The sequence below is a fragment of the Henckelia pumila genome, chromosome 3, assembly GCF_033568475.1.
Source record: "Henckelia pumila isolate YLH828 chromosome 3, ASM3356847v2, whole genome shotgun sequence".
NCBI lineage: Eukaryota > Viridiplantae > Streptophyta > Magnoliopsida > Lamiales > Gesneriaceae > Henckelia > Henckelia pumila.
The window spans coordinates 61,461,701-61,489,508 of record NC_133122.1 but is presented as its reverse complement, the minus strand read 5'-3'; the positions used below and the strand labels follow the sequence as shown (position 1 = coordinate 61,489,508).

The 27,808-nt window shown below is 37.6% G+C and overlaps 2 protein-coding genes across 4 annotated transcripts; both read left to right on the top strand.

Annotated features, from left to right (window-relative positions):
* The first annotated feature begins 8,728 nt into the window (after positions 1-8,728).
* LOC140891796 (non-specific lipid transfer protein GPI-anchored 11-like) lies at positions 8,729-10,941 on the top strand. The gene is made up of 3 exons (XM_073300444.1): positions 8,729-9,289; positions 10,474-10,530; positions 10,620-10,941. Exons 1-3 carry the CDS (start codon positions 8,884-8,886, stop codon positions 10,745-10,747), a joined length of 591 nt encoding a protein of 196 aa, XP_073156545.1. The 5' UTR covers positions 8,729-8,883; the 3' UTR covers positions 10,748-10,941.
* Positions 10,942-11,871: 930 nt separating this feature from the next.
* On the top strand, positions 11,872-14,775 carry LOC140891433 (molybdopterin synthase catalytic subunit). Of its 3 annotated transcripts, none has more exons than XM_073299916.1 (2): positions 11,872-11,891; positions 13,788-14,775. In XM_073299916.1, the coding sequence occupies exon 2, from the start codon at positions 13,941-13,943 to the stop codon at positions 14,517-14,519; it is 579 nt and encodes a 192-aa protein (XP_073156017.1). In that variant the 5' UTR covers positions 11,872-11,891; positions 13,788-13,940; the 3' UTR covers positions 14,520-14,775. The 3 variants fall into 3 exon arrangements, with proteins under 3 accessions (XP_073156017.1, XP_073156015.1, XP_073156016.1); XM_073299914.1 differs by lacking the exon at positions 11,872-11,891 and adding an exon at positions 11,979-12,518; XM_073299915.1 differs by lacking the exon at positions 11,872-11,891 and adding an exon at positions 11,979-12,518 and having other exon boundaries at positions 13,755-14,775.
* Positions 14,776-27,808: the final 13,033 nt, after the last annotated feature.

Genomic DNA, 27,808 nt, shown 5'->3' with positions numbered 1-27,808 from the left:
ATTTTGTTCAATGTAGTCCGTGAGGTGATCTTTCAAGCCTGTCATGTGCCGTGAGCTTCCACTATCAAAATACCAATTACCTGCAGAGTTAGCTTTTAAGGAAGTATAAATAACAAAACATCTAACATCAGGCTTTTGTATCTAAACTTTCTTCACAGTGGGCCTCTTTCTGCCATTGTTGCTCTTGGTGCTGGGCAACACGGGGGGCAACACTAGCTTAGATTCCCACAACACATAGTCATTCTTCAGCTTTCGACAAATAGGCCTAATATGACCAGATTTGAAATAATAGTGACATACAAAAGGATGCTTCCATTGTTTTGACTTAGGGACAGAAACATTCTTTTCAACAATGGGTTTCTTACCTTTTGAATCAGTTGAAGGATGGTTCAAGAAATCATTACCTTCCTTCACAAATACTGGTGTTTTGGAAGATTCACCAGTTTCAAAAACACTTTATTCAAAACCAAGACCAAACTTATCATTCTTACCCATAGTCAAAATGGAATCAAGTTTGCTTGAACTGGAATTAAATTTATCAAGTGTTGTTTTTGCTCTTTCAAATTCAGAATTCAGCAACCCTAATTCCATATCTTTCTTACTCATGAGAATTTCCAATCTAGCCACAGCAGCTTTCAATTCAGTATTCTCTTTAGTAAGACTTGTGTTCAACTGATTTCTCTTGTTCCAATCACAGTACAACTCTTCATAGAGTTTTTGAATACCTTCCAGAGTATAAGGATCAGCTACCTGTTCTTCATGATTATTGGAATTATCAAGGTTAGAAGCAACAAAACAAACAGATTTTTGAACTGTGTTGCGTCCAGGTGTTGCAACACCGGAGCCAACACCGAGTGGATTGATCTGAAAATTTTTCTTACTTTCCAGTAAAGCAGTAAAAGATATGAGATCTGCATGTTCAACCTTTTCTTGTTCTTCTTCCGAATCATCATCACTCAGAAAAACATTCATACCTTTCCGAAGGCGATTTGCGCATTCATAAGCATAGTGGTCATATCCCTTATATTTCCTGCATTGAACATTATCAAAATTTTTACTTGAGGACTGAACCTTACCTTCATACCTTTGTCGAGATCCCCGAGTAGAAGCAGGTTTTTGAGGCTTCTCTGAAGTAGGTAGTTTAGGGAATTTTGGAGTTTGTGCACCTTTCACATCTTTCTTTTCTTTCATTACCTTAAGATAATCAATGAACTTCTTCGAGATCAAAGCAATCGAATTCTCTTCAAGATCAGATTCCTTTACTTCCTGTTGAACTTCAGAAAAATCATTGTAAACATCATTAGAAACCTGAAAAGCAATAGACTTACCTTTTGAGTCATCTTCGGCTTCCAACTCCATCTCATAAGTGCGAAGAGAACTAATTAACTCATCCAAACCCATTATAGATATATCTTTGGATTCATCTATAGCACAAACCTTGGTGTGAAATCTTTTGGGGACAGAAAGAAGCATTTTGGATACAAGTCTCTAGTTCGAAATAGGGTCACCAAGAACAGATACTTCATTTGCAAGGCTCTTCAATCTTCCATTATATTCCATAATGGTCTCTGATTCCTCCATTCTCATTTTCTCAAATTTTGAAGTTATGAGACGCATCATTGTTTTCTTAACACTTGTCGAGCCTTCACAGTGGGTTTGCAGCTTCTCCCAAGCATCCCTAACACAAGTACAAGTACCAATTAGATTAAACATGTTCATATCAACTGAAGTGAACATAGCATTAAGAGCTTTAGCATTATAAATAGCCGCAGTATTCTCATCGACTGTCCATTGTGATCTTGGCTTTGGTCCTGGTACATCATCATCTCTCATAGGTGGTGTCCAACCGTCAAGAACATGTTGCCAAGCCCTGGACTCAATGGATTGAATTTACATGCTCATCTTCAATTTCCAAGGGCCGTAATTTGTTCCATCCAAAATAGGTGAACAAATTGCACTTGTTTACGGAGTGTCCATAACTAACCTGTAACACAAACCAGGAACTCACTTAGTAAAGTCAAGTGGTGGCTCTGATGCCACGTGAAAGAAACGGTATACGTGGTTAGTTATGTAAAATAGGCAGTGTTGTCCTTTGTGTTGTAACACCACAGATAACAAAGTGCAGCGAAAATTTAAAGCGTAAATAAAACACAAGTAATTAATTTTGCACGAGTATAAAACTCGTGCGGGTGCCTTAGGGCTAAATATTACTAGTAAACGTAAGATCAGTCTTACAAAGTAATCATAGTAATTTTACGAAAAGTCATTAAATCCTAAATTTCTCAACAAGTTGAGAAATCAAACTTGCATCCTAAAATACAACATAGTATAAAAGAAATTGAATGCAACTCCCATAGCCTAAATTGAAGAGACTAAAAAAGATCTTCAACAACACAGTTTTCACAGTGTTGTCTTTGATGTCTTTAACACGAACGGCAACACGGGGACATGCAACAACGATGGTTGCAAACCTTGCTTCAGAGTCTTCAAATTCTTCAACAGAATTCTTCAGAGTATGCGCAGTGTATTATCGTCTGAAGTCTATCTTCATCTTGTGAGTGAAATCCCCTTTTATAGATTAGCATTCAAATCTTGAATATTTCCTTAGATAAAGTCCTACAAGAATAAGCAACTATCTTTTAGTAGGAAATAAACTCTATCAAATCTTGCAAATCAAATCTTGATAATATCGAATTGTATTATATCAAATAATCACCTTATCAAGACAATATTTAACTTTGGCAAATATATCTTTAACATATACGAGATAGACACAGAATATTTACCAAATATTTTATCTTGTCTAGAAAGCAAAATCTTATAATATCCAATTAATCAAGGGTCGAAAATATCAAGAAATAAAATTTCTTTCACAACATTTTTCCCGGCTTCAAAAAAAAAAACCCCACTTTTAAATTCTTCCTAAAAAAATTTTAGTTTAAACACAAAATTTATTTGAAATAAAAATTATATTTATATATATATATACATGCAGTAAAAACATCTATAATTTAATAATCGATAAATTAATAATTTCTCTAAAATAATATTTTTTTTTCTAAGTTACAACTTGGGTCAATATACTTAAATTAATAATTTCGATAAATTAATAATATAATGATTTTTGAGAGATCTTCGTATAAAATTAAAGTCTCATCAATATTATAAATTAGAATAATATTAAAGGTACAACAAATATTATGTACAACGATGACTATAAAATTTATATGGCTAGATTTTGTTTTTAATTTATCTTGAAATTTTGATAAATGAAATTTTTTTATTGAATTTTTTATGTTGTACAAATTGATGTACAAATTTCATTTTAATTTTAGCATTAATCTATAAAGTTATAATTCACTAATTACAAAATAACTGTTAAAAATTAATGAATAATGGTTATATTTTTTTTTTCATGAAATATGTTTCCATTATGTTTTTTTGTTTGTATGGAGATTTAGTTTTATTGGTCAGTATAATAAATATTATTTAATTATTAAAAACATCGAGTATGACTTATTTATTTTTTATAAATATGTATATATATAAAATCATTTTTTTATATACCAATTCAAAGAATATTATGCGGGAATTGGTGAAATACAAGGATTTTTTTATGTGATTAAATTTACATTTTTCGAATAAAAAACCTTAAAAACAATAAATTATTAATTTATCGATTAATTAATATGTCTCTAAATTAATAAATTCCATGATCTTAACATTATTAATTTATAAATGTTTCATTATACTTCTACACACTAGTATTAAAAACACACAAAAATTCATGTGAGATGAATCTCACATTTGGATCATTAAAATATTATTTTTTATGATAAATATGAGTAAGCTGACACATATCACGAAAAAAAAATCCGTAAAACGATCTCAAAATAAAAAAAAGAATGAGACTTAAAATTTTAAATATTATATATGAGTAATGTTGCAGATACAACAAAATATGTAAAACAATAACAAAAAAAATTATATTTATCAGATCACGATATATTCAATATAAAATCTCATTCTTGAATAACAAAATTTCGCCATATAATTATTACAAATATTTGTACATTTGTTGTAGGTTTGGTATTATCACGAAATAATATCCAATTTCTCCGACAAAAATAAAAGTCGGCTCCGAAACATTTCCTTTTCTGGGAACATTTTTTAACTTTTGTTTTGATGTGGGTTCGGAGTCTCGGCCCAACTTCGATTGCAACTTGCAGCAAATACTAAGCTTACTTTTATCAGTGGACAATACTATTTTCTTTCCATGGTTAGACCTTTGGCCCAATTCCTCTAGGTGAAACCCTAGCCCAACTTCGTACATCAACAATTTTTTATTTATTTATTTTGTTTTTGAATCAAATACATCCACAATAGAGTGCTGCTTAATATATATAAACGGGTCCACTAATAAAAGTATTATATTTATTACCGTGTAATTAAAATTTTCAATAACGTACTCAAAAAGTAAATAAAAACAATGGACCTTTTTAATTTATAAATTAAACCATTCAATTAAACATTATTCATATTTTTTTAAATGACGTGGTGACCTGCAGTCGCTACTTTTCGGTGCGCAAAAGTATTATATTTATTACCGTGTAATTAAAATTTTCAATAACGTACTCAAAAAGTAAATAAAACAATGGACCTTTTTAATTTATAAATTAAACCATTCAATTAAACATTATTCATATTTTTTTAAATGACGTGGTGACCTGCAGTCGCTACTTTTCGATGCGCACCGGATAAACCCTCGGTGAAGCTTGATATATAATTACGATTGTATTTTAACTTAGTTTCCAATAAAACCAAAATTATTAGACAAATTAATCATTTTATATGGTTTTATCTTTTTTTAGACATTAGAAACAATCTTTATTTACCAAAATGATACTCACTATCTTTATTTGTATTTTTTAATTTTTAGATCAGACAGTTTTTAATTTTTGAAACATTTAGATTAAATAATTATCACTTTTAAACTTTTTAATATCTAATTTATCGCGCGAATTTTAAAAATAACATGAAAATTAATTAATATACAAAATTTATGTATATGAACGCGTGCAATGAACGCTGATATTTATGATTGATCTACAGACGTTTGATAACAATTCAACTCGTAATTCCAGTTCTTGTTTCTTATATGACTATGAACCAAAATCCAATGGTAAGTTTTTCGTTTGTTGGTCTCGATTTCGGTTCATGATTTTGAGAGACGATTTTAAGGGAGTGTTTGCAAAAAATTATGCTTTTGTAGAAGTGGTTAAATTTATAGATTATAAAAAAGTTAAGAAAAATCAAAAGTTGGTAGTGTTTGGAAACAAATGTGAAAATATAAAAATCAAAGTTGGGTAGTGTTTGATAAATAAGTGATTAGAGTATTTTAACATTGACTTTTTTTATTAGAATAACTTTTGGAGAATCATAATTATCATATGATTAGCTTTTAGATTTCAATTAAGTTAAGCATAAATTAACACATAATTTGATTTTAAAAAACACACAAAAGTGATTTATTTAAGTCAAAATCTAATAATCACTTTTTTATACAGTGATTGCAAGCATTCCATAATTTCCATTCCAATTCCAAAAAATTGTGGTGGAAATTCGTCATCTATATAGAAATTGTATGTGTCAACAAAATTGAACGATGATAGATATCTCACGGTCTCACGTCGATTAGATTATTAAAATTTGTATGTATGAAATTGGATATTTCTTAATTTTCATGCGTAAACAATTTTGTTTCAATGACATAGCAAATTTTTGAAAAAGAGCATTATATATCTACACCTGTCATCGAGTATTTTTTTTTTAAATCTGTCATCGAGTATTTTAAAGTCGGTGATTGGTGAGAAAATAAAGGCCCTATAATAATAATCAATAAATAAGGTTTGAGCACCATGTATTTATTTTATGGAATATATATAGTTTGAACATAACAATTAATAATATACAGAACAGAAGACAGCATCTGTTGTAGACATGTTGCATTTATTTGGCCATCGAACAAATTTATATTTAATTTTTTATATAGATATCCTTCCATCTGTAATAATAAATGCCACAATAACTTTATTCAATTGCACACATCAATTCCACCTAATTCCAAAACTAACATTGCATCGACACCTTTTTTCTCGAAACTTGTGACCAACCATTAGATCGGCTCGTATCACATGCCTCCTTGAGATTTTTCGTCTAAATCTTTTACGAGTTTAAAGTGATACCACCTTGAGATTTTTCGTCTAAATCTTTTACGAGTTTAAATTTTTTTTGTGGATTGATCGAGTATTTGATCAATTTTTATTTATATTAAAAAAATATGAATATTAAAAAAAACGTTATATCGAATGAGTTACGTGCAATATAACATGGACAAAGTTAAGCTAATAACAAAATTTTTGAAATTTTTTTGAAGAGAAGTTGAGAATTAAGTGATTCCTATAATCTTTATCAAACGTACACTACCTTCGTTAAAATTCTAGATTTAACGAATTAATACGTGTTTATCCTCATCTTTAAACTACGTGATTTTATCAAATCCAAAGGATAAAAGGGCGAATTTTCCTGGATCAAACATAAAAGAATAGGGATTAGGGGTTTACAATTTTACATTAAAACAATAATTATAGAAAAAGAACCGAATTAAATGCTTAAAATGTGGTCAAAAAATTGCTTGTGTGAAATAAGGAAATAGAGCCAGTATGAATACGTCTCAGCTGCAAACAAACACATGCAGTTTGGCATCGGACAGCGACAAATTTAATGTGGAGAACAAAACTTGGCTAAAAGTCGTTGTCGATCAATGATCGCATACACGAGTACGAGTCATTTTGCGTTTTGACATTTAAATTGACTCGAAATTACCCGCGGAACAGTAACTCTAATAATCCTGAGACGTGGGCGAATCAAAGAGTTTTATCGAAGGACGGAGTTAAAAATCACAAGTATATAATTACTTATATTAAAATGGATATATTTTGTAGTTTCCTCAATCAAGTCGTACAGTAAGAGATATAATTTGTAAATTAAATGTAATATTAAGATATATTGTTTATATTTCGTTGTTTATATCAATAATTATATTGATAATTGAAATACAATAACGAAATATAAACAACAGTTCGTAAGAGATATTTTTAAGTTAAATGTCATATTAAGAAATATTTCTTAATATATAGCACATTTAACTTACAAATATCTCCTACGTACATAAACATTATTTCTTAATATCACATTTAACTTAAAATATTTCCTACGTACTATTCTACTTTCATTATTAATCAATAACGAAATATAAAAAAATATTTCTTAATATCATATTGAACATCCCAATGTCGCATACGGCTTAAAACTTTTTGAAAATAATTAACAATAACACATAAAACAAACTACAAAATATATTAATTTCAATATAAAATAATTAATCTAATATTCAGATATTCATCTTCTATTCGATCAATTGATGAAGATTTTGGTTGAAACACTGATAAAGAGCAACATAAATTAATTATAACAATAAAGAAGAAAGACGAATTATTACTCTTCAAATGTGTACCGTTGATTGATGAGAGAGAGGTTTTACCGTTTTAGTACTGATATTTTATTAATAATAATTATGTGTATATAATTTTAAAAATTGTAAAACCTAAAAATTATTTTTCACATCAACATATAAGGGAGAACATTGCCTCTATGTGAGCCACTTCTGTCTCGAGATATGGTAAGAAAAATTTTTATTAATGAGAAAACGATCAAAACATGATATTTAAATTGTCTCACATTTTTTGTCACATTCTCATAGTAAGGATCGGATCAATGAGTGAATAATATTCAATTTACAATCATTGTTTCTAAAATTTCAACTCAATAGTGTATGCTGTATCCATAGCCATTTATAATTGGAAAGAAACTAAATAAATAAAAACTTCGGATCCAAGAGAGGGCCTAGAAACATGATTGTAATTGGTATATGCTCAGCCAATTATTGTACCAATGACCCGTTTTCATATAATTATTGCACAACTTATTAATGTACAGTAAAATCATATTTTAAAAAATATCTTTTAATCGTATATATAAATTTTAAGTTGGTTTTTTTAAAACCCCGGGATCATAAATGAGCAAATTGTACTTAAATTATCATCATCGCGTAAAAAAACCCAAAAATGCATAAAAACCCTTTTTATGAAACCGATAATAATTCTTTAAAAACAATAGTTTTTATTTAAATATAAAATATTTAAAATATAATATAAAATATTAAAAAAAGTCTTAACGTCATGAAAAATTTGTAACTTATTTCAATTAATTAATTAATTATTATTTTTTAAAATGTGAACTCACCACATTACTCTTCAATGAATGCTGGGTAAATCTCGAGCTAATACGATAGTTTATAAACTAAATTATTATTTAGGTAATCAACACTAAACAAACCATATACATGCAACTGACCGCCATAGAAGATTGGTTAAACTTTCATCTACACTACCAACTAACTAATCACATTTATCTACTCTACAAACTATCATCAAAAACTTATGTGTATTCACTATATCAACTCGAACACTTTTCGACGTACATTTATTTACTCTGCCAACTCGAACACTCTCCCAAGCACATGTATATCATCAAAAACTTATGTTTATCCACTCAATCAACTCAAATACTTATTTAATTCGAACACTGTCCCAATGACGCGCATGTATTTTCCCCAATATTCCGTAACAGCTGCCAAAGAATTTTGATACTCAAGCCCCCTTTTTAAGACAAACGTCAAACGTACAAATACAAATAAAGGTAGCCACTAGCAAGCACCCAATATCAAACTACACCTCGCACTTCCCACCAAAATCAGAGCAAATGGCGAAGCCCAAAACCACCGCCTACTTACTCCTCCTCGCCGCCGTAGTCTCTGCGGCGACCGCCATAACACCGGCGTCCTCCCCGATGCCGTCAATATCATTGTCTCCGTCGTCTGCGAATGCTCCGGAGCCATTCTCGACGGCGGCTCCTCCTGGCCCAGATTGCTTCACGTATCTGCTGAAACTGTCGGATTGCCTGACATTCGTGGAGAGCGGCAGCAATCTGACGAAACCGGACAAAGGCTGCTGCTCGGGGCTGGCGGATTTGGTGGTAACGCAGCCGATTTGCCTGTGCCAACTCCTCGGAAACCCAGACAAAATTGGAATCCCCGTGGATATCAATAAAGCACTCACCCTTCCTTCTGTCTGCAAAGTCTCCACTCCTCCGGTCAGCTTGTGTTCCGGTAAGTTCCTAATATATATATTTTTTAAAATTGAACTAAATATATATGTATAAGTTCATAATATATTTTTTGAAGTAATCCAAAATCTCAAAATAAGAGAGATCTCTAGACTCCATGCTAGTTTTCTTTTCCATGTATTGATTGTTGAATAAAGAACGACAGCATAACATAAATTATTTTGGGTATTGTATGATTTTATTTTTCATGAATATATATGTTCATAACGATTAAATATTTGTAGTTAGATACAAATTGTTGTTTTTATTTATTTTGATTTTTTAGTTTAAGCATAGGATTAATATTTTAAAATTGATTTTGTTAAAAAAATATCTATGGCTTCTTAATTACATGTACATACGTGTATATATAATTTATGCACAGATCACAGATGTACGTACTATTGAATAAAAATTACATGAATAATACAATATTTATTAAAAAAAATTAAGAAAATAAATACATTATCCAACAATTGTGTTGAGAATTTATGAATGGGGAAATGGTAATTACAAATTTAAATATAAAATGCAATAAAATTTTCAAAGAACCTAAAATTGTGGGTGGATCGAAACTCTTAACGACTAATTTTCATTTCAAAAAGAGAAATTTTCAAATAATATTTTTTTTAAAAAAAAAAACAGCTGTCATTTATACCTTTATTTATTAGGAAAAATGGAAATATAATTTTTTTTAAAAAAATTATTTCAAAAGTGATAAGAGTGGCATAAAGATTATATTTTTGTTTCTACCCGTTTCTCGAAGGCATTAATTTCCGGCAAACAGATCACGTGAATTCTTTATGATTGCCAACTGCCCTTATTTATTCTTACCATTTGAGTATCTAATAGTTGGAGAGATTTTATGCTACACCCGGTGTAACATGGACCTGTCTCTCGGTGTAGCATCCACCATTTGGAAAACACATTGATGTTTTAGATAGCTTGATTAAAATATATAGATTTGAGATAAAAAAAAGCTGATGGGTATTGAAGTCTCTCTTTAATATTATAGTATTAGACAATTAGGATTGGCCATAAAAAAAAACCCTTATTGTACTTGGCTCCTTATTGCTTGTGTTTTGGTTTTACTATCTCCGTCCACCCTCGGCTTGTTCGCTATATGCACACTATAACTATGACAAACGCCAAAGAACGTTGATTGACGATTTTGTTTCGACGATGTAGCCTTTGGAGTGCCTGTAGCAGAACTTGCACCAAGTGAATCTCCTTCTCCTTCAGCAGGTAACGTATTCTATTTTTCAAAACATGCTTGGTTAAAAAAAAGATCAGTGAAATAAACTAGAAGATTGTTATTATAATTTGTTAATCAGGTGGACCAGGTGCAGCAGCCCCGTCTGCGGGAAGCGAGGCCGTCGGAGGTCCTGGAAATTTCGCTTCCAAGTCTAAACAAAACTTCTTCATTGGACTAGGAGCCCTTTCACTCGCATACTTCATTTGATTACACTTAGTATTATTTTGATCATCGGCGATTAATTTCTTGATTCTATCATTTATGTACTGTACTTAGATAATTCTGTCTCTTACTACGTCGATTGTTTGATACACGAACTTGGTTCGAACCTGAGTTTTACATTGGATGTGATTGTATTTCCATATCTTGTAGTATCACTTGCAGTAGAGTTTTTAGCTTTATCCATTACCCTCCGTGGGATGAAATTCAGCTAGTGATCTCTGAGTTTTTTTGGTACATTAATTTGGCCATTTGTGTTACCAAAGCAGCTTTTTTTTTTTCCCCCATTATTATTACAATCGAGGAGCGTGTTGAGGTCTCGAACTCGAGACATGTCCCGTTGTTTGGTCTCATGGTGCTACTAGTACTAGGTGAATGATGAAAAAGTCGCATCATGATACATCTTTCTTGATCATCATTCCCGAAAGATCACTTTGTTGATGCTACAAAGAAGTTCACAAACTAGTATAAACTCCGTGTGAGAGGATCACCACCATGGTTCTTTTGAATAATTTGTTACAAATTCTGATATTTAGCTACTTAGGTTTGTGTGGCTTCTGATTTTATTGAATGAATGATTACATATTACTGTTTTTTGTAATATTTTGCTAATATATTGAAATTAAATATTTTCGCGAATTGAAATTGTGGTTCTCACTTAACGTGTCTAGTTCGAAAAAACCAATTATAAAATATAAAAAAGATAACATCTAACGATAGATTTTGGTACATAATGGATAATATTTTTAAGGAACTTTTGGTTTTCTTCTTTTGATAATTGGTTTTCTTCTTTTGATAATTTATTAATTTATTAATATTAATTTCAAGTATTATATATTTATTTTTAAAAATATTATATTCATATTATTAAAAATTATGTTAATATATATTAATAATTATTTTCGTCATTTTATATAAAAACGTCGTCGCGGGGCGCGAAACGACGTTGATATGAAAATTTTGATATACCAATTTTAAAATTTCCGTGGTTCTGCATTCAAGTGTTTTGTTGTTGGGCTTTCGCCTTTAGGCCCAAACCAACAAGAAAACCTATTAATCATCATCTCCTTTCTGAATTCCCCTAAACTAATGCTGATCTGGTTCTTTTGCTTCTACAATTCTCCAATTTCAGGTACGTTTTATTATTCTATCCGTTAATGAGATTCTACGGTATCCAAATCCTGTATTCATACTGACTGTTACGTGACAAATCATAAGATATTATATTTATATGTGAGGTTGAACTCAACCCATTTTATTTCTATCGTTTGCAAAATTTTCGGAAGAGGTGCTCCTATTATTAACCCATATTTATTGAATTAATTAAAACTTTATTTGTAATATTTATAATGTATTTTTTTTTTTTTGTTATGGGTGGTGGGTTTTGACCCTTGTCGGCTTTGCTTTTCAAAGAAGTATCTGGAATCGAGTTTTGTGGACTTTGTGGAGTTGCTGGGCTCCCAAAACATTGGGGCGGCTGCTAACAGAAAAAGTCCATTTAAAAAGTACTACAAACAAACCCAACTTGTAAAAGCCAAGCCCATTAACAAGAGCCAAATAATTGGAATCTCTCGTTTGTTTATTCCCTTGAAATGAAATATATGAGACGAGATGTGAGTGTAGAATCTTGACTCACTCCAGCCAGCGGAGTTGAAATTGAAATAAAATATATATGGAACAAGACATGTAAGTCTAGAATCTGAACTCACTCCAGCGAAGTTTTCAACTCATGGTTTCTATGTCCCTTCTCATCTACGAGGTTGGAAGCTGTGAATACATTTTATCATTTTCTCAGCATGTTTGGTTTTGCTTTAATTTATTGGAATTGTTTTTTCTTGTTTTTTCTGTGTTTTTTTTTTCTCTTGCTTACTTTTTTGGTTCCTGTTTTAATGGAGATTGGTTATCTAGAATCTGCTGATGCTCAAACAAATTTTGTGTGCGTTATATATCACCGAGATTAACTAAAAATGGTGCCTTCATTTGGGGGGAGGGTGTGTTCTTGTTTTATGGATTGTAAGTGAAGATTTGACTTTGATGTAGATATTAAAGATTTCATGAGCAGAAATGGTGAGTTGGAGAATTTGATTATTGGTTTCATCTGGGATTTTGATATAAGGATTGCAGATTTATCAATTCAAAGGTTCTTCAATTTGTGGAAGGCAATAATGTTAGAATTTGACCTGATTGTTTCTGTTTACCAGAAATTATCGAAATTTTACATATAATATTTTTCAGTAATTCTTTTTTTTTTGTGTGCCTCCCCTAGTTCATGGAGATGATTTCTCCATCTATCTCGGCGCACTCAGACCAAAATCCCACTGATGAGAAGTTGAATCTTGAAAATATTGATTCACTTTGCTTCATTTATCTTTTGGATTGTGGATAGAGTAGAATGAAAACAAATTTCTGTTCTTGCTGGTTCATAATCTGAAGTGCTGCATGGCATTTCAGATATTGATAGTTGAGAGATGGAGAAGAGTGGCCACTTTGTGACATGGGTTTAGAGTTCTTGAGCTTAAAAAGATTACTTTTGGGGCCAAATAATCGTTTTATACTTTGACTTTGGTGCTGTTGCAAAGGTTCATGTAAGGTTCTGTTAGAGCATGTGGTTCTTGTTAGTTCTAGGGGCTGATCGAATCCTAACGCCTTATGGTAATTAGAGGTTTATGAAAATATACTGTAAATTTTTAAGCATGGGACAGTCATTAGAAATTGAATTTTTTAGCTGCTTTTGGCATGTACATAACATTTGTTAGTTTAATGTTAGTATGGTCATAGCAATAAATTTCATCTTTGTTTCGGGATAACTTGAATTTGAAATTTGCTACAAAATTCTGCTGGTAATTTTAAGGCAACCAGAGAAAAGTTTAAGGGCCAATTGAATGTAAGAACAAAAAATTAGCCATAGAAGAATCTGCCTCCTCCATTTTGCAAGAGTCGATAATGTTTTTTTGTTGGGATGTAGCATTAAATTCTTTTGTTCTTTTTCATTCAGCTACATGTGTTCTGTTCTCTTGGTTTTTTTCAGTCACACACATGACGACGCCTTGTTGGATTGCCTCTATCTCGTAAAGTACTCGTTCATGTATCCCTCTACTTGATTGGTCTAGCCGCTGCTAAAGTTTTGGTTATTTACTGGGTACTTTTGTCGTTGAAGAGAATTCTTAAGGCCAAAAAACTAATGTCAGACGAGGAGAGAAATCTCATCGAGATATCAGAGGAGAATACCCCCATCGACATTAGCAAACTCATCAACTATGTTCATTCACCACATTGTGGAGCTATAGCAACATTTTCTGGCACGACCCGGGACACGTTCGAGGGAAAAACGGTTTCGGAATTGAGATATGAAGCATATGTCCCAATGGCAATCCGTTGTATCAAATCCATTTGTACATCAGCAAGATCATCGTGGAACTTGAGCTCAATTGCAGTGGCACATCGTTTAGGCCCTGTCCCCGTGGGGGAAACCAGTGTGTTTGTTGCAATCTCATCCGTTCATCGAGCAGACTCCCTGGATGCGTGTAAATTCGTGATTGATGAGATCAAGGCATCAGTTCCCATATGGAAGAAGGAAGTTTATACCAACGGTGAGGTTTGGAAAGAAAACTCGGAGTTTCTTGAGAGACGAGATGAGCTCCAGAAGCCTACATCAGATAATGGAAGCGTATGCCGCCAAAAAAGAGATTCTGTCGACCAGGGGCGCGGTAGAAAGGGATGTTGCAGCGGAAAGGTAAAGATCAGCGATGAAACAGTGTAATCTTTATGCTATGAAGAGTTGATGATTGTAAGAAACTACTCATTTAGCACCTAGTACGGTGATTCATTGATATCCCAAAGATTCATCAACTTTTTTTTTTGTTGCTATATCGTGTTAGGATCATACCTATTCCGAGTACCCTTGATCACCTAAGGGGAATGCTTGTTGGCTAATGTAAGATGAGTTTGATTAGGGGTGAAAATAAATCGATTCATTTTTTCGGGCTCAGTAGCTATTATTTGTGAATATATGATGGAACTTAGGCCTATCTTTGTTGGGATATGTTAATGTCAATGTTTCACTTCGGCGTCGCCGACTCTGGCACAGATTGAATTCAAGATAAAGTTATAATTTTAGAGCTTAATTGAAGATGTTAGTGAGCAAATATTTAATGCTACGATTTCGTGAGCTCTTTTGATTTTGAATACAGATTTGTTTAAGTTTTGAAGTGTGAGGAAGAATGAAGTCCCATGGGCAATATAAGCGGAATGATTTCTTTTTTTAACTAAATATCTTATTCCTTAAATCTCGTATAGACTAATAACCACATAGATTTGTTTCTCTTAATAATTTTACAAAACATATGAAATATAAATATTATGTTAATCACAACCATGAACCATCGTATAATATTCTCATAAAAATTGTTAAATATATCATAAAAAAATTCTAATATTTTAGATCCGATAGGATATTATTTATGAGGTGTATGGATGTGAAATACAGTGTTGGTCTACCAACCATTTAAAATAATATGATCAACTTGATCTTAAATTGGTACAATATCGACTAGTGATTTGCACAAGTTAAGAAGTTGATCAAATATGTGCTGCAAAAATATTTTGTGGAAACTCTGATTTATTTAGCATTTCATATTCCAAAAAATAAAGAATCCAAATAAATTGACCAATAATTTCAAAAATTAAAAACAAACTTCTTCTTATAACGAACCAAACATGAACTTTAAGGAATTGGTCCAATTTGAATGCAGTAATTAAATATCAAACCAACTGAAATAGTGTTTGAGAGAGCTTTTAAGAAGCATTCTTTTTATTTCCAAATTTTTAAAATTTTATGAAAAAAAGCTGAAAAATATTTTTTAAAAACTTTTCAAAACACTACCTTATTAGGATAGAGGAGTGACGTGGAAAATATATATTAAAGACTTGACTAGACTCCATTCATTGTTATGCCATCATCATCATTATATATGATCAAACTTATAATATATTTTTTTTCTTACGAAAATTTTCAATATAATCATTAAAATAATATTACTGTAGAAGACTCATATAAGAAAATTTATACGATGCTAGTTCATAGCAACAAATAAAATAAGAAAGATAATTGAGTACTACGGTCACCATCCCCTCTTTGCGTAAAAATAAAAAAATGCTAATAACAGGGAATTTGAAGAATGCTATTGGGAAAAAAATTGTCATTTTCATATATCTTTATCGACTTTAGTATGTTGTATTATCAAATACTAGTGTTCTTACACGTTGCGAGCTTGTACAGTTTTTTTAATTAAATTTGATTTATATTCAAATATGAATAATATCATAATTTTCAGGAAATTGAGGGACCATGTTGCAAAGTTTGATTTGGTGAGAGACCATGTATTTTGGTCAGACCAACCTAGGGGTGTAAACAAGCCGAGCTACTCGTGAGCAACTCGCGAGTAGCTCGGTCAAAGCTCGACTCGAGCTCGAGCATACAATCGAGCTCGAGTCGAGCTTTAAAACTATGTGATCGAGTAGCTCGCGAGCTACTCGATAAGCCACACACACATATATATATATATATATTAAAAAATAATATAAATATATATAAATATAAATATAAATATAATATTATATTTATATATTAATTAATTTATAATATTTATATATTTATTTATAATATTTAATTAATTTTATTTTATTTATTATATTTATATATATATAATATAATATTTTATTTATTTATATATTTTTAATTTTTATATATATATATAATATAAAAGCTCGAGCTCGAGCTCGAGTACTCGAGCTACAACCGAACTTGAGCTCGAACTCATATTTTACTACTTGATCGAGCTCGGCTTGGCTCGATAACACCCCTAAACCAACCTACAAACCTTTTTGTCTCTATTAGATAGATTCAATTTGGCAGATTCTAAATAGAATAGAAAGATAAGTTGTAGTATGTGTCTTTATTATTATTCTTCTTTAGTTATTTTTCAATTTGATGTAGATATATACAATAGAAAAAAATTTAAAATTCATAATTAAAATTAACATTTGATACTATGAAAAATTAAAATTATGACTGATGTGATTATCACAAAATGACTACCCGGGGATGGGTAAATTCCCGAGCGGAAAAGGTAAGTGAAGATACAAAATATACGAATATCTTGTCCGTTTTTTTTCAGTTTCCCTCTCCTTTGACCCCCAGAATGGGCTTTTATGCTCGCCCACCCGGGACCTCAATGATCACTGGGTATGGCCTTACTGACAACTTTTAGGGTGATAAGATGGTTATCACGTGTGATTTAGACCCCCATAATTTTCGGGCAGAGCCCATTCCTTTGGCTCGTGTTTAGTAATGATTGGATTTGTGATTTGACCCTGACATACTTCAAATAAACGTGGCCATTTCCTGGCCCTAAAAATAGAAAGGCCGGGGCCCCACTGGTGTTCCTTTCCTTTCCTAATTTCCGAAGGCTTACTCCGGGAGGTTCTAGCTCCCAGGCCCCTTTCGATCTCCTGTGTCGGTCCGGATGCTAAGACCTACCAGGTTAAGCCTTTCTTGCAGATCCCAGGTTACTGCCCCCCAGTCCCGGGTTCTCTAACATGTCGTAGTTACACCATATTTTCGGGTCCAATCCACCCGGGGTATCGTCATCCCGGGTATGTGATATCATCACACTTCCTAAAGATAGTCGGGCTAGGACCTGCTCCGCTGTCCCGAGAGGCTAATACCACCTTTTCGGGTCCAATCCACCCGGGGTATCGTCATCCCGGGTATGTGATATCATCACACTTCCTAAAGATAGTCGGGCTAGGACCTGCTCCGCTGTCCCGAGAGGCCAATACCACCTTTCTGGGTCCAATCCACCCGGGGTATCGTCATCTCGGGTATGTGATATCACCCGGGGTATCGTCATCCCAGGTATCGCTACCCTTACGTCAGCCTTAGACGCTTTGTAGTGCGTCTGTCAGAGAATTTGTCAGACGTTGCTTCAGCTTCTTGAGCACGCTTTGCGTATCTCTGCCGTTTATTTCAAAATACACGGCTCAGATTATTTTGGCCCCCTTTTAGTATTTAATCCTTCGCGAACCTTCCTTCTTCTTCTCATCGTCTTTCTTCTCGAACTCATTACCCTTTGGCTTTCAGCGACTGTGCTTTCAGTTTTGTTGTCCGCTTCCCTGCATCCCTTATTCGCTTTAATTCTGTAAGTTTTATTTCAATGTCTACAGGTACCTCATCTACCTCTGGAGCGAACGCCAAAGGCTCGCCCAGAGACGAGGAGCCAAGCGGTAGCTCGAGCGATGCTCGCTCCGCTTCTGCGCTGCTTTCCCGACCTTCTTATTTTAAGCCAGCTTCCCGATTCCCGACGAAGCCTTTCGCTGCTTCTTCCTCTCGCCCCAAAGGAAAAGGCAAACAAAAAGTGAAGAACCCAAAACCCCTATCTTCTGTGCCCTCTTCCTTGGGTTGGTACACTTACCTTCCTAGCACCCTCTCCCAAGGGGCCGCGGAGGAACTTCGTGGCTCAGGGGAAATCCCTTTATCCTATTCCTTATTCCGTCCTCTACCTGGGAGTACTCCTGATACTCCTCCTCATGGTTGCTACACATTTTTCCGAGACCAGATTCGGAGTGGCCTTCGATTTCCCATTCCTCCTTTCTACCTAGCTGTTGCCGACTTCTTTCACGTTCCTATTAATCAATTCCACCCGAACTCCTTCCGAATAATGGCCTCGACCTATATCCTCTTTAAAATGCACAATTTAGCCATCACCCCTTTGATTTTGCACTATTTTTTTTCTTGCCGTTTCAACGAAGGAGCTTTCTCCCTGGCCGCACGGCTGAATGCTCGTTTTCTTTCCGATATCCCCTCATCTTTAAAGGGATGGAAAGAGCGGTATTTTTTTATTCAACCCCCGGCTCCTTTCCCTTTTAGGACCGGGTTCTTATCTAGTCTCCCTCCTCAACCTGAGCTTCCCGAACATTATAAGGTTGAGGAACCTTATACTCGTAGTTTGACCTTAGTCAAGAATAGGACATTTTCCTCCCCTGCCTTATTAACGAACGATAACATCCTAGCCTACGGGTTGGGCACCCGGGTGGAAGATCTCCTTGACCAGGTGATCAATGCATACAGCGACCCGGGGGCTCAACCTGGTAATGGCTGTTCTCTGACTTTCTTTACACTACTTTATTATTAATACGTACACGTACTCACATTTGTTCCTGTAGTGACCCTTAACCGGATCATCTACTAAACAGAACTTAGGCATGCAATTAAACTTAATTAAACAAATATCAGAATAAAACTGCGGAAACCATAAATAATTTACAACCCCAAGTAAAGGAATCTGTAATTTATCCAATAATAGACAACCAAATCGAATAGCTGAATAAACCCAAAACAACAGTAATAAAACCTAAGCGAAGCTCCAGCTGGCCAACCACTGACTAGCCCCTCCTGGATCCACCCTCCTCGTCCAATCGCAAACCTGCCCCATGGAATAGGGTGTCCAGAAAATACAGAGTACGAGACGTGAGCATAAAACGCTCAGTGCGAGAGTATGAGTATACATGCATGCAAAGTGAACTCCCTATAGACTCGAGGTCAAGGATCAGATAACAGAGACAGACCGGGCCCTGGTATGTAGCACGTTGTGCCGTCGCTTCAGGAGGTGGCTCCCATACCTGAGATAACCGTGGATACGCCGGACCCAAATCGATGGAAGTCCATCCACTAACAGGATAGGGTACAACCCTACTAACAGACATCTCGAAGGAGATACAGCAAGATGCAAATGAATGCAGCATAATATCATGGCATATAAATCATGTAATCACATAATACATGCATACTCAGTCAGGATATCTCGAACAGTACTTTCGTACCTCGATACAGTGCAAGCTCTACCAACTCTAGGTCCACGCCTATAGTCTGCCCTACACTGCCAAAAGATACTACTATCATTAAAGTGCTCTAAAAGCCTTAACTAAGCTATTGCATACTCCTAAATATTTATAGGAAGCAAAAGCTATACCTTCGTCCGTCTTTAGCCCTTTGATGTCGATGCCTCCAGAACTTGGGCACAACTCCGCTACGACTACCGAACGCCTCGCCGACCTCCGGACTGTAGTAGCCCGTACCCTAATTGAGTAATTTAAGGAATTAATCATAATTACTTGGGTAGAGTTCGGAAGCTCCGAAGGTAGGTTCGGAAGTTCCGAACAGGATCGGAAGCTCCGATGCAGGATCGGAAGCTCCGATCATATTACGTCAGGCATGACGTGTGGTGGGATCGGCAGCTCCGATCAGAATCGGAAGCTCCGATCACCCCTATCCGGAGTCAACAAGTGATATTTTGACACGTGGCAGATCAGGATCTTCGGAAGCTCCGATGGCAGGATCGGACGTTCCGATCGAGGTTCGGACGTTCCGATCAGGGATCGGAAGTTCCGATCGTTGTCTATAAATAGAAGGCCGAGGCTTCACTTTCATTTGCAAATTCCGAGTTCTCCTCTCCTTTCTAGTCCTTTTGGAGCTGTTCTAGTCTTCTTAGGCTTGGTCCGGAGGTCGGCGAGGTGTTCAGTAGTCGTAGCGGAGTTGTGCCCAAGTTCTGGAGGCACCGACATCAAAGGGCTAACGACGGACGAAGGTATAGCTTTTGCTTCCTATAAATATTTAGGAGTATGCAATAGCTTAGTTAAGGCCTTTAGAGCACTTTAATGATAGTAATATCATTTGGCAGTGTAGAGCAGACTATAGGCGTGGACCTAGAGTTGGTAGAGCTTGCACTGTTTTGAGGTACGAAAGTACTGTTCGAGATATCCTGACTGAGTATGCATGTATTATGTGACTGCATTATTTATATGCCATGATATTATGCTGCATTCATTTGCATCTTGCTGTATCTCCTTCGAGATGTCTGTTAGTAGGGTTGTACCCTATCCTGTTAGTGGATGGACTTCCATCGATTTGGGTCCGGCGTATCCACGGTTATCTCAGGTATGGGAGCCACCTCCTGAAGCGACGGCACAGCGTGCTACATACCAGGGCCCGGTCTGTCTCTGTTATCTGATCCTTGACCTCGAGTCTATAGGGAGTTCACTTTGCATGCATGTATACTCATACTCTCACACTGAGCGTTTTATGCTCACGTCTCGTACTCTGTATTTTCTAGACACCCTATTCCATGGGGCAGGTTTGCGATTGGACGAGGAGGGTGGATCCAGGAGGGGCTAGTCAGTGGTTGGCCAGCTGGAGCTTTGCTTAGGTTTTATTACTGTTGTTTTGGGTTTATACAGCTATTCGATTTGGTTGTATATTATTGGATTATTTACAGATTCCTTTTCTTGGGATTGTATATCGCTTATGGTTTCCGCAGTTTTATTCTGATATCTGTTTAATTAAGTTAATTGCATGCATAAGTTCTGTTTAGTAGGTGATCCAGGTAAGGGTCACTACATTTATGGTATCAGAGCATGCAAAAGAATTCTTGGGATTTAGTCTCATCTTGAGGTATTTTTGTAGATGTCAAATCGTGACGACCATAGTTCTCATGGCAGTGTTGGTGGGCGTTGGGGTGATGCCGACCGGGAGCCTCGTCGAGAACGGCGTCATCGTCACCATGACGACGAGCGTTTCACTGTGCGTCGATTCTTAGCTATGGGTCCTAAACCCTTAGTTGGAGGTGAGTCTCCGGAGGATGCGGAGAACTGGTTAGACCGCATGGAGACGACTTTTCAGACTTTCCAATGCACCGAGGAGCAGAAGGTGGAGACCCTTGGCTATCTTCTAGATGGGCGTGCGCGCAGGTGGTGGAGGTTTACTTCTGCACCTTTTGTTGTGGCGAGAGGAGTGGCCACCTGGGCCGAGTTCCGCACAGCTTTCCAAAAGCGGTGATGCCCGGGGCTGAAGAGGCAGGGAGTGATCGCTGGTGCCAAGAGGTTGCATAGACAATGAGCGGCTCCTGGTAGGCTTCTAGGCGGAGGGAGACATGAATGAACCAATCCAATGCCGGAATGAGAGGGATTCTGAGACTGTGTAGGTATGGGACTACATGGATGAGGAGAACTTAAAAGATTTCATATGTACTATTCATATCAAGAAGGTGCATCTTCTTTTCGGGAGCTCATCACATAAGAACTCCAAAGTTAAGCGTGCTTGACTTGGGGCAATTATAGGATGGGTGACCCCCTGGGAAGTTTCTCATGGTTCGTGTGAGTGAGGACATAAGCACGTTGAAAAGACACGTCTTGATACAGTGTGTCGTTACAAATGGTATCAAAGCCGACCTCTCTTAGTACGGTATGGTTCGGGGACGAACCAAGCGGAAGCTGGTGGGCATGTGATGCCCGGGGCTGAAGACTCAGGGAGTGATCGCTGGTGCCAAGAGGTTGCATAGACAATGAGCGTCTCCTGGTAGGCTTCTAGGCGGAGGGAGACATGAATGAACCAATCCCATGCCGGAATGAGAGGGATTCTGAGACTGTGTAGGTATGGGACTACATGGATGAGGAGGGCTTAAAAGATTTCATATGTACTATTCATATCAAGAAGGTGCATCTTCTTTTCGGGAGCTCATCACATAAGAACTCCAAAGTTAAGCGTGCTTGACTTGGGGGCAATTATAGGATGGGTGACCCCCTGGGAAGTTTCTCATGGTTCGTGTGAGTGAGGACATAAGCACGTTGAAAAGACACGTCTTGATACAGTGGGTCGTTACAGGTATTTTTCTCCGGCACTCCGTCAGTCGAAGGCAGGCGAGCTACTGAGTCTGCGACAGGGAGCCATGTCTATTGATGAGTATCAGCAGAGGTTCTTTGATCTGCTATCCTATTGTCCCGAGATTGCTGATAGCTCAGAGATAAAGTATAATCTGTTCCTTCAGGGCCTTAACCCTGAGATCCATGACCGTGTGGCGGTTGGCGACGACATGTCCTACGAGGGTTTGGTGAGCCGTTGTCACCAGGCGGAGGACAGCATTCGGCGGAACAAGTCTTTCTCTCAGTCGAGGCCTGCTAGTTCTTTGGGTCCCCGTGCCCAAACTTTCAAGAAATCTGGATCTTCTTCTTCCTCTGGTTCTGGAGGTGTTGTCCGTTTCGGTAAGAAGGACAAGTGTGATCACTGTGGGAAGAACCATCCATCCGACAAGTGCCGCAGAGCTTCTGGAGCTTGTTTCCGTTGTAGAGAGACTGGTCATATCCGGAGGGATTGTCCACAGTCTGGGGGAGGCGGTTCTGGTTCTGGTTCAGGATCGGGTTCTCAGGCCACCGTTCAGCAGAGGTCGCAGGGACAGTCTGCTGGGAGTTCTCATTTGAGGCCACGAGCTTCTGGCCAGGTATTTGCCTTGAGACATGATCAGGTTGTGGAGGAGAATGAGAAAGTCATCGCAGGTACATTTCTGCTTTATGGTATACCTGCTCTTGTACTTATTGACACTGGTGCATCTCATTCCTTTATTTCTGCACGTTTTGTTAAGAGGCATAAGTTACCATGCATTGCACTAGATATAGTGATGTCTGTTTCTACTCCGACGGGCCAATCTGCTTTGGCTAAGCGTCTAGTGATGGGTTGCCCTTTAGAGTTCGAAGGGAACATTCTGTTAGCGAATCTCATGGTCCTGGCGATGGACGACTTTGATTGCATTCTGGGAATAGATATGTTGACTACCTATCGAGCTTCAGTGGACTGCTATCAGAGATTAGTACGCTTTCATCCGGAGGGGAGTGAGAGCTGGTTTTTCTATGGTGAGGGAGCGCGACCCCCGATGCCTTTGGTATCAGCTTTGAGAGCCTGTCGAGCTCTAGAGTCTGGCGGTGAAGGCTACCTTATCTATGCAGTTGATTTGTCCGCTGAGAGTATTGGGATAGAGAGCATTCCTGTTGTGGATGAATTTCCAGATGTGTTTCCTGATGAGATTCCGGGTTTTCCTCCTGCTAGGGAAGTCGAGTTTGGCATAGAGTTGGTGCCGGGTACTTCGCCTATTTCTAGAGCACCGTATCGTCTGGCTCCGTCAGAGATGCGTGAGTTGAAGAATCAGCTACAGGATCTTTTAGACAAGGGGTACATTCGTCCTAGTGTGTCTCCTTGGGAAGCTCCTGTTCTCTTCGTAAAGAAGAAGGATGGGTAGATGCGGCTATGCATTGACTATCGGCAGCTGAATCGAGTCACTGTAAAGAACAAGTATCCGTTGCCTCGTATTGATGACTTGTTCGATCAGCTGCAGGGCACGTCAGTTTACTCCAAGATTGACTTGAGATCTGGGTATCATCAGTTGAGAGTCCGTGATCAGGACGTAGCCAAGACTGCATTCCGTACTCGCTATGGGCATTACGAGTTCCTAGTGATGCCATTTGGTTTGACTAATGCGCCGGCTATATTCATGGATTTGATGAACCGTGTCTTCAGGGAGTTTTTGGACAAGTTTGTCGTGGTCTTCATTGACGACATCTTGGTGTATTCGCGTAATACGGAAGAGCATGTTTCTCACTTGTGGTTGGTACTACAGACTCTTCGAGATGAGCAGTTGTACGCCAAGCTGAGCAAGTGTGAGTTCTGGATGGATAGAGTGGTCTTTCTTGGCCATATCATATCCAGGGAAGGGATTTCTGTTGATCCAAGCAAGATTGAAGCGGTACTTAATTGGTCGCGTCCGACGACAGTTGCTGAGATCCGTAGTTTTCTGGGTCTAGCAGGGTATTATCGTCGCTTCATTCTGAACTTCTCTCAGTTAGCTCGACCGTTGACGCAGCTTACCCACAAGGGTGTGGATTTCGAGTGGTCCTCCGAGTGCGAGGAGAATTTCCGTGAGCTTCGACGGCGATTGACTTCTGCGCCGGTGTTGGCATTACCGTCAGGATCTGGAGGGTATGTAGTTTACACGGATGCTTCTCTTCAGGGGTTAGGTTGTGTCCTGACTCAGAATGGGCATGTGATCGCATACGCTTCTAGACAGCTGAAGCTTCATGAGGACAACTACCCAGTCCATGATTTGAAATTGGCAGCCATTGTATTCGCTTTGAAGATCTGGCGTCATTATCTTTATGGCGAGAAATTTGAGATCTTCACCGACCATAAGAGTCTCAAGTATTTGTTCACTCAGGCGGATTTGAACATGAGGCAGAGACGTTGGATGGACTTGCTTAAGGACTATGATTGCGAGATTAAGTACCATCCGGGAGCTGCTAATCTCACCGCTGATGCTTTGAGTCGCAAGGTGCGACTATCCGCACTTTAGATTTGTTCGATGTCTAGTGCGATCAGTGACTGTTGTACTTCAGGTTATACCTTCAAGCATAAGAAAGGTATGCAGAGTATCCAGATGCTTGCGATATTATCTGAGCCAGCCTTGTATTCGCGGATCCGAGATGCTCAGATGTCTGATTCGAAGACCCAGCGTTTAGCTCGTCTAGCTAACAAGGGTAGCTCGTCTGGATTTCATTATCAGTCAGATGGCTTTCTGTGTTTGTCTGGTAGGCTTGTGATTCCTCAGGATGAAGAGTTGCGAGAGGAGATTTTGTCTCAGGCGCATCGCACTAAGTTGAGTATTCATCCTGGGAGCAACAAGATGTACAAGGATCTACGTACTCGTTTCTGGTGGAAGGGAATGAAACGCAGTGTTTATCAGTTTATTTCGAGATGTTTGGTGTGTCAACAGGTCAAGGCAGAGCACCGACGACCTGGAGGATTGCTTCACAATCTGCCTATTCCGGAATGGAAATGGGAGTTTATCACAATGGACTTTGTGACCCATTTGCCGGTATCCCCGAAGAACTGTGATGCTATCTGGGTTGTGGTGGACCGACTCACCAAGTCAGCGCATTTCATTGCCTATAGCCGAGAGTACTCTGTGGATCGCATGGCACAGATGTACATTCAGGAGATCGTCCGACTCCATGGAGTGCCTGTGAGCATTGTCAGCGATCGGGACCCCAGGTTTACTTCTAGATTCTGGGTGAGTGTTCAGCGTGCGATGGGTACTACTCTCAGTTTGAGTACAGCCTATCATCCGGAGACTGATGGTCAGTCAGAGCGCACTATCCGTACTTTAGAGGATATGCTTAGAGCGTGCGTCATGGATTTTGGTTCAGCCTGGCAGGATCATTTGCCGTTGATCGAGTTCGCTTACAACAACAGCTATCACACTAGTATTGGGATGGCACCTTTTGAGGCGTTGTATGGGCGACGTTGTCGTACTCCACTCTTCTGGGAAGAAGTGGGGGAGAGACAGGCTGAGGGACCGGAGTTTATCCTGCAGGCGATAGACATTGTTGATCAGATCAAGAAACGGATTAAGACTGCACAGGATCGTCAGGCCAGCTATGCTAATATCAAACGTAGGCCCTTGCAGTTCGAGGTCGGGGAAAAAGTGTTTCTGAGAGTGTCACCTTTCCGCAAGATTCTCAGATTTGGCCTTAAGGGCAAGTTGTCTCCCAGATTTATCGGTCCGTTTGAGATCTTGGAGAGCATTGGCGATTTGGCTTATCGACTAGCTTTGCCACCGCATCTATCCAGTATTCACGACGTTTTCCACGTATCTCTGTTGCGACGGTATGTGGCGGATGAATCTCATATTCTGCAGCGGTCTGAGGTTCAGGTAGATAAGGATTTGACTTATGTTGAGAAACCTCTTCGTATCCTGGATTATAAGGATAAGGTTTTACGGAACAAAGTCATTCCTTTGGTTTTAGTTCAGTGGCAGCGCCGAGGCACTGAGGAAGCTACTTGGGAGCTTGAGGACAGGATGCGTAAAGACCATCCTGAGTTGTTTTGATTTCATTCTTTGAGTTGTATTCAGTTGCGAACCCTGTAAACGTTTGATTTTAATAAATAATGTTTCTGATTTCTGTATTTGCATTCGGTACTTAAGATCTGATTTCGAGGACGAAATATCTTAAGTGGGGGAGAATGTAGTAGCCCGTACCCTAATTGAGTAATTTAAGGAATTAATCATAATTACTTGGGTAGAGTTCGGAAGCTCCGAAGGTAGGTTCGGAAGTTCCGAACAGGATCGGAAGCTCCGATCATATTACGTCAGGCATGACGTGTGGTGGGATCGGTAGCTCCGATCAGGATCGAAAGCTCCGATCACCCCTATCCGGAGTCAACAAGTGATATTTTGACACGTGGCAGATCAGGATCTTCGAAAGCTCCGATGGCAGGATCGGACGTTCCGATCGAGGTTCGGACGTTCCGATCAGGGATCGGAAGTTCCGATCGTTGTCTATAAATAGAAGGCCGAGGCTTCACTTTCATTTGCAAATTCCGAGTTCTCCTCTCCTTTCTAGTCCTTTTGGAGCTGTTCTAGTCTTCTTAGGCTTGGTCCGGAGGTCGGCGAGGAGTTCAGTAGTCGTAGCGGAGTTGTGCCCAAGTTCTGGAGGCACCGACATCAAAGGGCTAACGACGGACGAAGGTATAGCTTTTGCTTCCTATAAATATTTAGGAGTATGCAATAGCTTAGTTAAGGCCTTTAGAGCACTTTAATGATAGTAATATCATTTGGCAGTGTAGAGCAGACTATAGACGTGGACCTAGAGTTGGTAGAGCTTGCACTGTTTTGAGGTACGAAAGTACTTTTCGAGATATCCTGACTGAGTATGCATGTATTATGTGACTGCATGATTTATATGCCATGATATTATGCTGCATTCATTTGCATCTTGCTGTATCTCTTTCGAGATGTCTGTTAGTAGGGTTGTACCCTATCCTGTTAGTGGATGGACTTCCATCGATTTGGGTCCGGCGTATCCACGGTTATCTCGGTATGGGAGCCACCTCCTGAAGCAACGGCACAGCGTGCTACATACCAGGGCCCGGTCTGTCTCTGTTATCTGATCCTTGACCTCGAGTCTATAGGGAGTTCACTTTGCATGCATGTATACTCATACTCTCGCACTGAGCGTTTTATGCTCACGTCTCGTACTCTGTATTTTCTGGACACCCTATTCCATGGGGCAGGTTTGCGATTGGACGAGGAGGGTGGATCCAGGAGGGGCTAGTCAGTGGTTGGCCAGCTGGAGCTTCGCTTAGGTTTTATTACTGTTGTTTTGGGTTTATAC